General features: G+C 42.0%; 1 protein-coding gene across 3 annotated transcripts in view; it reads right to left on the bottom strand.

Moving 5' to 3' along the window:
* Positions 1–14,576, bottom strand: part of CEP128 (centrosomal protein 128) — a 722,948-nt gene that overhangs the window by 172,784 nt on the left and 535,588 nt on the right. For all 3 annotated transcript variants that reach the window (XM_069208366.1, XM_069208365.1, XM_069208367.1), the window contains one exon: positions 9,333–9,382. In XM_069208366.1, the coding sequence (XP_069064467.1) occupies positions 9,333–9,382 (50 nt within the window). The remainder of the gene's footprint in view (positions 1–9,332; positions 9,383–14,576) is intronic.

Below are 14,576 nucleotides of genomic sequence, written 5' to 3'. Positions count from 1 at the left end.
TTTTGTTAGTTCTCAGGGTGATATGGTCCATGTTTCTTCACTCTCATTATGGTCCATCAAGCTTACTGGTGTCTCAGACAAAATCTGCAGTGGCTTTTTCCACTCCTGCCAGTCTATCCTCAGCGATTTCAAGTCTGCAATGGAAAGTAGTTATGTCCTTCGTCATTGATTGAAAGTCCAGGATGTTATTCATCACTGCAGAGCAGTAAATGTTCATCTTGATGTCTGCTAATTCTTTCAGCAGTATGTCCAGTGCATTCATTGTCCACATGTTTCACTTTCACTGTGCTCCCCAAAGCTTCGCACATATTTTAGTCTTGAATACCCAATTTTGAGATACATAAATTAATCCAACCAAGCTAAATGTTCCAATTTAGTAGGCCGGCATGCACACAGTAGAGCTACTTATCCATAGCTGGCGAGCTAACAGTAGCTTACGAGCTGTTGGAGAAGCCTGGAGTAGACTATTGCACTTTTGGTACTGCAGTAATGTGCTGCTCGAAAAGAACCCAGGTCTGCCCGATGTAAGGTCGGCTTTTGAGCTCTGGCATACCATCCCACCCTCTTGAAATTCTTCATGTTCCATCTTGTTTTGTTAGTTTTGTTCTCCAGCAATAGAATAAAGCTGGTAAACCCGATTTAGGCTTCAAGTATGCACTATCTGTGCATCTAAGTCACTTCCCGTGCAAGGCCACACACACAAGCCTCGAGTGATCAATCTGCAAACGGGAAACACGTACAGGGGTGCGGCTCCGGATGTCGGCTGGATGGGTGGCTGCCTGCCAATACATAAGGAACTCATCGCCAGAAAGATTTAACATAACCTTCACATTTTTAGTGCAAGGAAATAAACATTAAAACTAGAAGTCTGGTATTAAACTTTCTCCCTGAGCAGTTGGCTGGCTGCTGTTTGACACCTTCGAATGTTGAAAGAGAAACCTTGGGGTGTCAGCTCCAGCCCAGTTTTAGGAAGACCCTGTGATGACCCGGATCCCACAGACTGGAAAGCATTTTAGAAGAGATGCCTTCAGGAGATGGATATAATCTACATGTGCGTTTCCTTTATGGTTCGACAACTGAATTCCGCAGCTGAGAGTGAACTCTCGTCTGGCAGACAAGGAGAGGTGACCAGGTGCAGAACCTAAGACCTCACCATAGCCTAACATAACTCTGTACAGGAGAAAAATGAACTAAACCATTTAAAACATCCAAAGAACAATACCACAATGGGGTTACACATCCCGAGAAAGAAGCTTGAATTAATGGGCCAAACCAGAGCGCAGCACTAATTGAGAAACACAATTTTCCTTACTTAGCATTTAGCAGAGCTAAATGGAAAACCTATGGGTTATGGTGTTCACATAGCAAATGGTATCCCTGCTTTGCTGTGTTGCACTGATCTTCGTGCCTTCATAAGGTATTGGACAGCCACCCTTGCCGTAAAGTCTTCAAGTTTCTTTTAAGACTAGATGGGATGGCACTGTTCTTCCCAAATGAAAATTTTCTTTCACACTCAGCAAGAATGAAACCAGTATTAACAGTCTTCACTTGAAGAAAGTACCATTATAGCACAAAACCCCCAAAGGAAAGCACTACGAGGAATAGAAGGTTTGAAGATAATTATATGTCACCATCAACACCAAATTTCGAGTGAGTTTTCCCTAAACAATCCACTGTAATTTAGAACGTTATCCTAACTTGTTCAGTTCACCTAAAGAAGGACTACAAAATTATGCAGCACATTGTTAATTAAAAGCCCAGGACTGCAACCTAGTTTCATCTGGTAGCCTTACATGCATTTCTATTGCACCCCTCCCCTAAACAAAGAGACCAGAAAGTTTCAGATAAGAGTCAAACATTAGATATGTCCTTTCCTGCCCACTGTGCATCTCCAACCGTGATAAGAACCCTATTTTAAGTTCACTGAAAACAACAGCTTAAATTTGGTAAATTATTCTTCAGTCTTACTTCATTGTGTACTTGTTAGCCATAATGACGAAATGTAACAAATAGGACGTTCAAAGTATTTCCAAAGTACTTCTCCTATGCTGATCACAAGGTTACTGGTGTCAGGCAAGGGTTAAGTCGATCAATTATAGCATCAACTGGCTTCCAGTTTTGAAGAACGTTCAGCTAAAATCACCTCTTGTCTCCAGAGCAAAGAGCAAACGAGTGCACCAGGAACTCCAACACCAAACCAGCGTTCACCATCAGACAGAGGAGGAGTAGTTAGCTGTGTGCATGAAACTGTGGACTGTGCAAAAGAGGGGGCCGAATCACAGATAACTTAGTGTTAACTTAAAGCATAGTATTTAGAGCCTTTGAGGTCCTACAGGGCCTCACTTAAGTCCACTCTTATTCTCTGTTCACTGTTTGATCCAGATTCCAGTACGAACATGTTTAAGCAAAGGCACCCTGTGAAAAATTATGGAAAACAATTAAAGTGTGCTACAAAAGGCTGGCACTTTGAGAGGTCATTCTAAATGTTATTGACTTTGATGTCACTCATAATCATTCTATGGAAACATTGAGGCTGATCCCTGTCCAACCACAATTCCACGTAATTTGAGTACTAAACATAGTAGCATGAGAGTGAATTCACAGGTGCTATATGTATATATAATTTAAATTTTAACTAACAATGCCACAGCTACAAGACTAACACATTGTGCTAAGCTTATGAACCATCCAATCCTCCAAAAAGCTACCTCACCCGTTGCTTCTTGATATATAAAATATCCTAGAGCATTTAGTCACAGAATAAACGCTCACATTAATGAACTCCATTGGAGTGTTTTAAGATAAAGGGGCTAGAATTTGCCAGCACACACATGCTGTGTCTAATGTGCATTTAACATCTATCAAAAGTCCCTGAATAATACATTTCCATTAAAATGCAGTCCTTTATAAATTCTCTGTACAGTCTAAAGAATCACCAAACTTTTAAAAAAATGATCAGCTGAAAAAGATTCAATTGATCTTAATGTCCAAACCTGAGTACACGTCTCTCGTCTTCATTAAAAAGAGGTGGCGACATGGATAATTTTGAGAAGTTGAAGGCGAGCATAACACTTGGCACCAAATCCTAAAATGAAAGGCTGTCAGGACTGTGTCACAAAGAAGTGAGCACTTCCCAAATGCCCCACACTTGAGCTGGACAGGCATAATGAGAAACAGTCTGATCACAATGCATACTGTTTTGCTAATCTTGTAGCTCTTCCAGGTAAACAATCACAATTGAGTTTTACAAGGTGAGTGTTAGAAATGGAGTCTAGCTGGCAGTCAGTTTACACCCTGACCCATTAAGGACACTCAATCTAGTCCTGGTAAGGGAGTCACACTCACCCCCTTGGTAGCTTGGCAGGAGCAGTCATGCTTATCTCAGAGAAAGTGTGTTAAGTGTTTGTACCCATACACAAAGTAACGCAGTGAAAACACAACAAATGGACACCACACTAGTTTAGAAAAATAGCCAATATTTATCCAAGCAAAACAAGACCAAAACAACAGCAATCCACCATACACAAGCAAAGATATGAATTTTAAAAGATTAAATCACAATAATACCACTTAGAAACACAATAGCTCCAACTGGTGCAATCACAACATCGTGAGGGAGTCGTTCCCAACAGTCCGACAGCACTCGCGAGGGAGTGCGGCACTGGTCATGGAGTCACACGAACCCCAGGTGGAGTACCTTAGAAATGAAGCACAGTTAAAGCAGTGACATGGAGTCGGGGAGGTGAGGTGTTGCTGGAGCTGGTCCGGCATCAGTTCCGTACTGCTATGCGGGAGAGGTGAGGCGTTGGTTTCTTATGGAGGAGGCGGAAGTGAGGCGGCTTTGGGGGCGAGGCATCGGGTCCTTACGATCCAATCGGGGTTGATGAGTCCAACAGGTCAAGACGCAATGAGGCGACTTTGCACTGTCAATGTCAAACCAAGGCGCCACAGGCACGGCAGTGGAGTCGGGTGTCACGGATGGCTGTGACAATTCACTCGAGATTCACAATGTTGCAGGACTTCAGAGGCGCTGCGCCAGTGTCGAGCCTGTGATGTTGGTCGCAGTCATATCACTTCGGCGGAGACCATGGCTTCGGGTGCAGGCAACAGTGTGGAGTCAGGCAGCAGTGCCGGTTCTGGAGTCATCCAGAGTTGGTGTGCCTGGTTCTTCTTGTTTCTCTGCCAGACTTCACTCCCCAAGAGCCCAGGAACTGGAGTGGCCACATCTTGGCAAGTCAGGGTCCTCAGCAAGGGAACCCAGTGGCTAACAGGTGAAGTCTTTGATGTCCCTGAGACTTCTTGACAGGAGGCAAGCTCAGTCCAAGCCCTTAGAGAAACTTCACAAGCCGGATACTCAGCAAAGTCCAGTCATTGTCCTCTCCAAAGCAGAAGCAACTGCAGGCTAACTCAGCAAAGCACACTAAGCAAACGGGCAGTACTCCTCCTCACAGCTCTTCACCTTAGCAGAGTCTTCTCTTGATCCAGAAGTGTTCTACATGTCTGGGATTTTAGGTCCAATACTTATACCCATTTCTGCCTATGAAGTAGGTAAACGTCAAAGGAAAGTCTTTGTAGTGCACAAGACCCTGCTTTTCCTGCCTTGGTCCCAGACACTCTAGGAGGTTGGAGACTGCATTGTGTAAGGACAGGCACAGCCCTATTCAGGTGCAAGTGTCAGCTCCTTCCATCATTCTAGCCCAGAAAGACCCATCAGGATATGCAGGGCACACCTCAGCTTCCTCTGTGATGTGACTGTCTAGAGTGAATTCACAACCAGCTCAACTGTCATCTTGACCCAGGTGTATATTCCACAGCCAGGCATTTTAAAACACGCAATTTAAAAACCACCTTCACTAAAAGATGTATTTTTAAATTGTGAGTTCAGAGACCCCAAACTCCAAGTCTTCATCTGCTCACAATGGAAATTACACTTAAAAGATATTTCCAGGCAATCCCCATTTTAACTTACGGGAGAGATAGGTCTTGCAATAGTGAAAGCTGAGTTTGGCAGTATCTCACTATCAGGACATGTAAAACACACTAGTACATGTCCTTAAATACACTGCACCCTACCCATGGGGCTACCTTGGGCCTAACTTAGGGGTGCCTTACGTGTACTAAAAAGGAAGGTTTGGGTCTGGCATGTGGGTACACCTGCCAGGTCGCCATGGCAGTTAAAAACTGCACACACAGACACTGCAATGGCAGGTCTGAGACATGTTTACAGGGCTACTCGTGGGAGGCACAATCAGTGCTGCAGGCCCATTAGTAGCAATTGCTTTACAGGCCCTGGGCACACATGATGCACTATATTAGGCACTTACTAGTAAAGCAATCATGGATAACCAATCATAATCAAAATGTACACAGGGAACACTTGCCCTTTAGCACTGGTCAGCAGTGGTAAAGTGTCCAGAGTACCAAAACCAGCAAAAACGAAATCCAGCACACAGTCAAAAAATTACAGGAGGTAGAGTCTAAAGGGCAGGGAGAAACCACACCAAGGATGCCATGTCTAACAGTTAGTACACCAGTGCGTCCCATGATTGCATCACTACCACAGATTTCTCTAAACCACGACCTTTCAAGCCGGCCCTTTTGTCTACCTATACAGACTGACAACTGCATTAAGTGACCTCCGGATGATCAAACGTTTCCATACATACCAGGTATGCATGCGTAAAAGTTGCTGAATACATGTCCGACTCAAATTTATCCAGGCTAATTACTCTTATAGCAAACTGCTATTTTCTTCTGGAAACAAATGTTCCATGCTGGAGCTGAACAGGCATAACAATGAGAAACAGACTAATCATGCTACTTGCTGTTTTTGCTTATCATGTAGCTCTTGCATGTTAACAATCCCATCATTTCACAGCAGAACTATAATTAAGTGGATATTCAGCACTTGTCCTTCTCAAATTTTGGAAATATGTACCCTCACAATTTTTAACCAGACTCCATGCTCCCTGTAGAGCTTCCACACCAGTCACTGTCCATAGGAGACCTCATAAGGAAAGAGAGTTTGAGAAGTGTTGACAGGAGGGGCAAAGGACTTTTGGACCAAAAAACACACAAAGGAGATACCCCAGAGTTACATGTTAATGAAGAGAAGAAGCCGTTGACTTAATCCGGTTAAAACCTTGACTACTGGACATTGACAGTTGGACTCCTTTGTAAGGACTATTGTTCCAGAGTAAGCTTCTGCATTTGTTTCTCATTTCTATTATTCATTTGAACCTGGATTCACCTATACACAATTGTTCACTCTGGTGTTTATTATAAATTGTTATGGTTAATCAGTGTTTGAGTGTTGGAAGAATAACTACCAAATGCCCTGAAAAACACTAAATATAACAATATTATTGATCTCTAATGTGCTCTTACGACATTTTCTCAAATTGATAAAAATATTGATGGGAAATGCTTAATTCAAAAGGTGAATTATTTTTGTTGGTACAGTAGGTTCAGGGGTATTATACCTCAAAGTGATTAACGAGAGCGAGAATGGCAACTCTTGTGTTTAGATTTTTTTTTATAAGACCCGGCCCTGCACCACACTTGACGTGGGCCCAATCCCCTTTTTTTAGGTTGAGCATTGTACGGATTGTGGGCTTTTAACCACACCCACTGCATGCGCATCACTTTCGCTCATTCGTGGGCTTGCCTTTCAAAAATCCTTTATCATCATTTGTAAATGCTTTACGTTTGTCCCTCTTCAAGGCGGTTTTGTTACCACCTCGCAGACTGACCCTGTTACATGGATAATTGCACCATTGCTGATACATTTGACTGCAAGATAACTTCTTATTCTTTTTGTGTCTCTCCGCACTCATGCTCAAGGCGGCCATGGGGCTTTGAATTGGCTCGCTTATGGCCATTGTTTTACCTTTCATATTCAATTTATGTGGCAAGAAAAGTCGAGTTAGGAATTTACAAAGTTAATAGCGTTAACTTGGGCAAATGCGAGACCCACTGCATTGCAAATGCTCGTTTCTGTAGATGCCCAAACCTCAGCAGGGGCACAGAAGTGCCGTAATAGTAATATACCAGGACCATTTTCCAACTTGCTTGCTGTGAAAACCGGCCTTTGCTGTCCTCATTTACTAGGGCCACTTGGTTTATCATAGACAAGCTCCTACACTGGTGTTTGATACATTCTTGCACTAATGTACTAGTAGTAAAAGGATTGTCTTATTAAGCTTGTATTTGTGGTGCTGCAGGAACTCACTTTATATTATTTCGTTTATTTCTTACATTTGTGGGAGTTTGAAGAGCACTAAAAACAGTCATCACTGAGTTGTAGGAACAAAGGCTCATAAAGAGACACAGGGATCCACCAATCAGCACTGACCAATGTAACATGCTGCGAGCAAGTGATAAAAGTCTGCAATGGTGTAAAATCCATGAGTTAAAGATCTATACTTTCAACAAGCCTTAGGCATCCTACTTCTGAAGGGGGTGAAGAACAACTATCATGATAAAACACAAGGCAAGCTCATCTAAACTTTAAGAAGTCGTTCTCCATCCTCAATAATTGGGGAAGAGTTTTCCATGGAGAAGAGGCAAGTGCATGGAGAGATCTACCTCCATGTATTTTCAGTCTAGGTTGGTGATTAGCCAGAAGGTTTGCAGAAGAGGAGCTCAGGTAACCAAAAGTAGCACAAGACAATGATTTATTTGTGTGAGATACACAGTGTTTTGAAGGGTGATCTGTCTTTGTTAGAAAGTGATGTTCTATGATCATACTGTCAAACTCCTGAGATGTTACAGGCACCACATCACGAGAAATCTAAGGGTCATTAAATCAGGCACCTGACTATGTTGATTTGGGAGCAAGGTTCTAGGACCATATTGTCTTACTCCCTGAGGTGGTTCGGGAACTATAACTTTAGTGATGTGCAGAATATTTTTACTTATTTTATGGTTGAAGCTTTGAAGTGATAATCGTCTAATCGAATCACATTACAGATGTAGTCTATTCTGATGTTTATAAAGCTATTCCTAATATGAATCTATGATTGTTGTAGTTTAAAAACCATCAGCTGTTGTAGTAGAATAAATAGAGAAATTCTCTTAATTAACCAACATTTATACAAAGCTAACAGCCCCCCTACAATCCTCTTATTCGAAGACTAGATATGTTGAGGGTATTAAGTTTGCTACACATGTTACACCGCCCATCTGTTTAATTAATTTTGGCATCCTTCTCTTTATTTCCTAACGTTTATCAATGTCTCCTTTATTTTAGCGTGACCAACATTAACTGCAGTATTCTAATATCAGTATTACAGAAGCACATTCATTTTCTCAATGTTCTGCCTACAGACTGAACAAATACATATTATCATAATGAAAAGAAAACTGTTCACTACCATATCCGCATTGCCTGCTCCTACTAGACTCCTCGTAAGGATACTTGCAGAAGTTACTGCAACCTAACCATAGATTTTCAATGTAATGCTTAGGCATCAGTTTACATTTAAAAGAAAACCATGTACACTGCTCAGGGGGTGCCTTAAAATGTCTAGGAAAGGAGGCATTCACTCATACCAGACCTGATATGATATGCACATTAAATATTACTAAATTCTATGTAACACATATATCAATGTCTAATCTGAATAAAATTGGGAGGTTTTTTTTCCATACTTTTGCCAAATTACATTTTTGTATTATTTTAAATTACTTCACCGTATTTCAGAAACTTAGGGAAGGGAAGAATACTAACATAGGACCACATTATATACATACTATTTGAAATTATTCCACCAATTCCCTATATTGTCTCCATATGTACACTCAAAACAAACATCCATCAAACCAATTCCAATATACCCTTCTAGCCTAAACACGGTATCCTTAGGCAGAAAGGGAAAGCCGGATGCTCAAAAATTGGGCATGGGGATTCTGGGGGATCGGGGTTTTGTAGACCTTTGTAGAACCATATTGATGTCGACGGAAAGCTATGGTGAGTTTGTCTGATGACTCTAGGGTAATTAAAGATCAGAAACATGCAATGCGGCTAACAAACGGAGAAAGAGCTATCCTGACACTGGAGGAATGTGAAGTTATAGAACTTAAAGATTGGAAAGCTGTGCTAGATCCTCAGTTTGAATCCTGATTACACGAAGCAGTAAAATGTTATTTCCATACAGCATCTAATAAGGGGCCAATGGGGGATGAGGCAGACCTGATCCGAATCTAGGTTTGCTGGCACACTCATCCACAATAAGCACTCAGCTGCCTCAGGTTTTGATCATATTCTTAACCAAGATAAGTTAGTCGTTTTTCAGAGCGCTGTGAAAACAAATCTAATTAAAGTGCCAAACCTGCAGTGCTCGCATCTCTTCATCTTGCCTTCTCGTCTTCTCAAGCAGATCTGCCAAAGACAAACATATGCAAGTAAATGTGGTGAAAAACGAGAGGAAAGTAATTCATAATGTATGTATCCGATCTCTACAGTATAAAGCGAAAAACGCTCATTTTTCCAAACTGATTACATCTGATCAGTTCTATAAGCTAGGAACAGCCAGGAACCTACAAACATAAATGGCACAAGGAAAGTAAAGCATAAGAGATATTTAGGCAATGACTAGCTAATACACATTTCGCATGGTAGGAACTGAAATATACAACTTGCCAACTTAATTTGGCACCGAAAGGGAACGAAGTAAAGGTACGCACTTGTCGCTTCAGTGAACCTGAAAGCGGGCCCTCCTCTTGCAGTATTTTTAGAATGCACGCCACCCGGTGGCAGGGCTGGAAACAACAACGGCAGAAGAAAGTGCGAGACAGGAGTACTATCCTGTTTAAAACCACACTACACGCTGCGGAGATAGTTGTTTAATCGAGCATAGTGGGCTGGAGCAACTGCCGCAACATGGATTCGTGCCTTAGAATTCATGATGTCATGGGTAAGTTCAACTGGCTTCGTTTCACAATGTTTTGGACACGTTAGCACATCAAATGGGCCGTACCCGCTTTCTGGACATAGTAAGCGTGTACTATCAAGCTTGCATTTATGAAGAAATTAGAAAAAGCGATGATTTCAGATGCATTTTTTTCTGATGGAGGTCATGAATTCCCTTCCAGGAGCATCTGAGTGTCATTGTAACAGAACATGCAGAATACAGATCATTTCAATCACACAGCAACGCAGCTAGAGAATTCCCGCTAAAAGCAACCCGATCACTATTGCAAAATTGGACCAAAAGCCCCAGTTTTATAACAACAGTATGTCCCAGAATAAATTAAAGATATCCAAATGCGCGTCTATCAAAACAGATATTAACGCATTCAACACCATACTGGGGGAAAAAGTAAACTAATCACAGAGTTTTCCAAGTTCAGAGTTGGGTAAATGATTGAATGGATATACGGAAAAAGAAAAACAGTAAGCTCTACACGCGTAAGTCATAGACCCTCATTACAACATTGGTGGTAAATGCTGCCTACCGCCACGGCAAAGGCCGCCAAAATACCATCGCCGTGGCTACCAGCCGCCAACCGCATTATGACTGTAGATGGAATACCGCCAGAAGGCTGGCAGTATTCCGTCGACAGTCATGGCGGCAGATGGCGGTAAGGTGGCCAGAAAAACACCACCTACAGTATCATGAGCAATGATACGGCCTGGCGGTGTTTTGCTGGCAGACGCTGCTGCTGGCAGCAGCACCGCATCCTGTCTCCTGCTGGAGGCCCCCTGCAAGCAGGTAAGTCGGGTTCTCCGACAGGAGAGGTGGGTGGTGTGTGTGTGTGTGTGTGTGTGTGTGTGTGTGGGGGGGGGGATGTGTCTGTTTTTTTTATGCGTGCATGCGGGTGTGAGTCGCGTTGAATGAGAGCGTGAATGACTGAATGTGAGTGCATGTTGTGTGTTGTGAATGCGTGTGTGCGACAATGTATGTTGGTGTGTGTTGCAGTGTGTGGGTATGTATGTGTGCATGCGTGGGTGGATGTGGGTATGCATGTGTGAATGAGTGTGTATGTGTGGGTGTGTAAATCTACAGGGGCAGGAGAGCGAAGGGGAGGGTGGGGGGGACTCTGGGGTGGGGGCGGGGGAGACCCCCATCAGTGCCGGGGAAGGAATTCCCTGGCACTGACAGTGCCTACCGCCATGGTTTTCGTGGCGGTACGCTTGCCACGAAAACCATGGCGGTAGGCGGGGTCATGATACCGAGGTCTCCAGCCCAGCGGCCATTCCCACTCTGGCGGACGGAGTGGTACACTGGCGGATTGGCTGGAGCCAAACCGCCAATGTCATAATTTTGGGAAAAGGTACCGCCAGCCTGTTGGCAGTACCTTTCCCCAAATTACCGCCAGGGTCGTAATGAGGGCCATAGTCTTTTACTACCGGTAGGCGCTTGGGATGCGGAATCCTCGCGGGATAGCACTTCCTGTGTTAAGTCCCTTGGCAGCTCACTCTAAACCCCAGGCAACTAGAAACTTTCAAAGAAGAAGCTAAGGCGGATGAAATTGTTTTTGGAAAGTTTTATGAAGATTTGTCAAATGGCACCAGTTATTTGGAAAGCAAAAAAAATAATTTTCTATGGCAAGTAGATCCTAACTATTAACTACACAGTGGTGACATCTACAGTGTAAAGTGTGTGCAAGTTACAGAATGGTGGTAATCACTCTCAGTTCTTAATTTATAAATAAAAACGTGCCAGTGTCCAAAGCTCTCCTTTAAAACATGCGGCTGCTGCAAATAAATGTGCAAGCACAAAATACTGAGGCAGCGTAATCCTAAAGCAATCTCGGGCCTCTTTAATCAATTTACAGCCACTCCCTGCCCCTTCAGCTCACGCTTGCAGCTTTCTGCTTTTTCCTTTGTGATGCTTTTTCATTTTTCTCTTTCTCCGCCTTTCCCATATGTGCTCGCAGCAAATGCCTGATGCAGAAAAATAAGTGCAAGCCCTCCAAAGAAAGGGCCGGTGCCTCACACAGGAAACCACCAACTCAAATTAAGCAACAGTCACTCTGTAGTTTTGGTTAGGATTCTCAGGCATAGGAATATCTTATTTGTGCTCACTAATAACTTTGCTCCTGTTTCACAAATCTCCACAAAACTTTCCAGACCTATAGCTTTTCCTACATTGGCTGATGATGGAAAGTTTTGTTGTGATGTGTCAAAGGAAGTGCAAAGAAAAACTGGGTCCTAAAATGTATTTTTCTCCCAATGCATTTTCCATACACTGTTGTACTGGACCAAAAAAGGCTGAATGGATTTCCCTGAAATCTGGAAAGATTATAGGTCATGCTGTGCAGATGACCCATTTTGGTAGTACAGGCAAGATTATTTTTTAAAGTTATAGGCATTTAAACATAGCGATATCTGTGACTGCTGAACCTCCGCACAGTTTCATGAAATTTCACGAAACTACTGCTGTACGTGGTAATGACAAGTGATTATCTGATTAGATAATGACTGCCTTTACAAAAGTTAAAGGCAGCCATGTTGTTTGAAACAAACTGTGGCTGAGTACTGGTTTAGGGACTTAAATCTAGGTAAATGGAGGGTCTTATATTTTTCCCTAACCTGTTACCACTTTACTATAGTGGTAGTAGGAAGGGAAAATTATTTATAAGTTCCTATATATTTGAAAACAACTCATAGAATACTGCAGTACCACCTAGGACGTAACACGCTACTTTGAAAAATGTTTAAAAAAAAAAAAAAAAAATTGAAAAAAGTTACATATACACTCTGCTACACCACAGTGTATTTTCTATTTTTTACAGATTTACTTAAAACAATAAAAAACGTGTGTATATATATATATATAGATATATAAATATATATACATACATATATATTAACGCAGTACAGGGGTACTACCTAGTAAGTACTGTGCAAGATATTAAAAAAAAAAAAAAAAAAAAAAGTAAAAAAAAAATAAGAACACTGTATTTCACATACATAGTTTATTACAGTGTATTTTTTACACATTTTTTATTTATTTTCCTCCAACTACTGCAGTACTTTCTAGGTATAAGCGCAGTAGTACAAAAACTTTCTACAAATAAATGGAAAAATAATTATTTCCCTTACCACTTTAATAAAGTAGAAAAAGGTACAGAACAATAAAACCTACTACTTACCTATATCTAAGGCCCCAAGTGTGGCGAAAACTACATGGCTGTGTTTTGCATTTATAAACACAGCCATTAGCCAACCATATAATGCCTTGTAATTAGCATGTACCTTGGTAGACCGGGAAGTTACTGCAGCATTCCGTAGCACATAATATAACTGTTTTGGCATTTATAATTTTATTGCTACTTAAGCACTTTAGACTTAATACAAAAAAAATTACCCTTTCCACCCCGTGACATATATAATCCTGCAAAATGTTATCTACATCCGTACAGCCACTTTCACACTATGTCATTTTAAAATACGCTCTTCTACATCACACAAGACTCCAACTCTATGCCACTACATTCTACACTATTACTCTTTACACCACCTTTCTCTACGCTATTCAACTATATAGGACTCGACTCTACGCTACTATACTCTATGCTACTCAAGTGTACACCATTCAACTCTATGCCACTGTATGCTACTCCACTTTTCGCTATTCCAATCAATAACACTCCACAACACTCCATTCTACGGCACTGCACTTTATGCCACTCCACTGTACACAACAACACTGTAAACTAGCCCACTCTAATCTATGCACTTCCAGTGTAAGGTCTACATTCTATGCCACACCACTGTATGCCACTCCAGTATACACTATTCTACTCTGTCACTCCATTTCACTCCAAGCAACTGCACTGTACATAACAACACTATACACTTGTCCACTCTACAACAATGCACTGTACGACACTCCACTTTATGCCATTCCACTCTACACCATTGGACTCTATGCCACTCCACGCCACCCCACCCAAAGCTATTTCACCCCATGGCACTCCACTCTATGTCACTCCATGATATCGCAATCTACTTCACTCCATGCAACTCCATTTTATGCCTCTCCACACTATTCCACTCAATGCTTGCACTCTACGCTATTCAACTGTATACCACTAATCTATTCCAGTCCACTCAATACTATTCCCCTGTACCTCACACGATCGTATGCCACTCCACTATACTCAACTTCACATCACTCTGCTGTACGCTAGTCCACAGCAAGCAGCTCTAATCTATGCCACTACGCTATATGCCACTCCACTCAATACTACTCCATTCTACGCCATTCCACTTTATGCAATTCCACTGTATGCCACTCCATGCTAAGCTATTACGCTCTACTCCACACCACTCTACTGTATTCCACTTTCCGCAACAGCACTATCCACTAATCCCCTCTACCCCGCTAAATTCCACTTTATGCCACTCCACTCTATGGTATTGCACTGCACACTACTCCACTCTAGGCCATTCTACTGTATGCCAATCCATTCTATGCTATTCCACTGTACGATACTCGACTATATGCTACTATACATCACTCCACTCTTCTCTACACCGTTTTATTATACGCTATTTCACTGTATACCACTCCACTGTCCATCACTGCACTCTGGCTATTCCAACGTACACCACTCAACTTTAC

The sequence above is a fragment of the Pleurodeles waltl genome, chromosome 9 (assembly GCF_031143425.1).
Source record: "Pleurodeles waltl isolate 20211129_DDA chromosome 9, aPleWal1.hap1.20221129, whole genome shotgun sequence".
Classification (NCBI taxonomy): domain Eukaryota; kingdom Metazoa; phylum Chordata; class Amphibia; order Caudata; family Salamandridae; genus Pleurodeles; species Pleurodeles waltl.
Note: the sequence above shows the minus strand (reverse complement) of the source record. Positions and strands in the feature narration are given on the sequence as shown.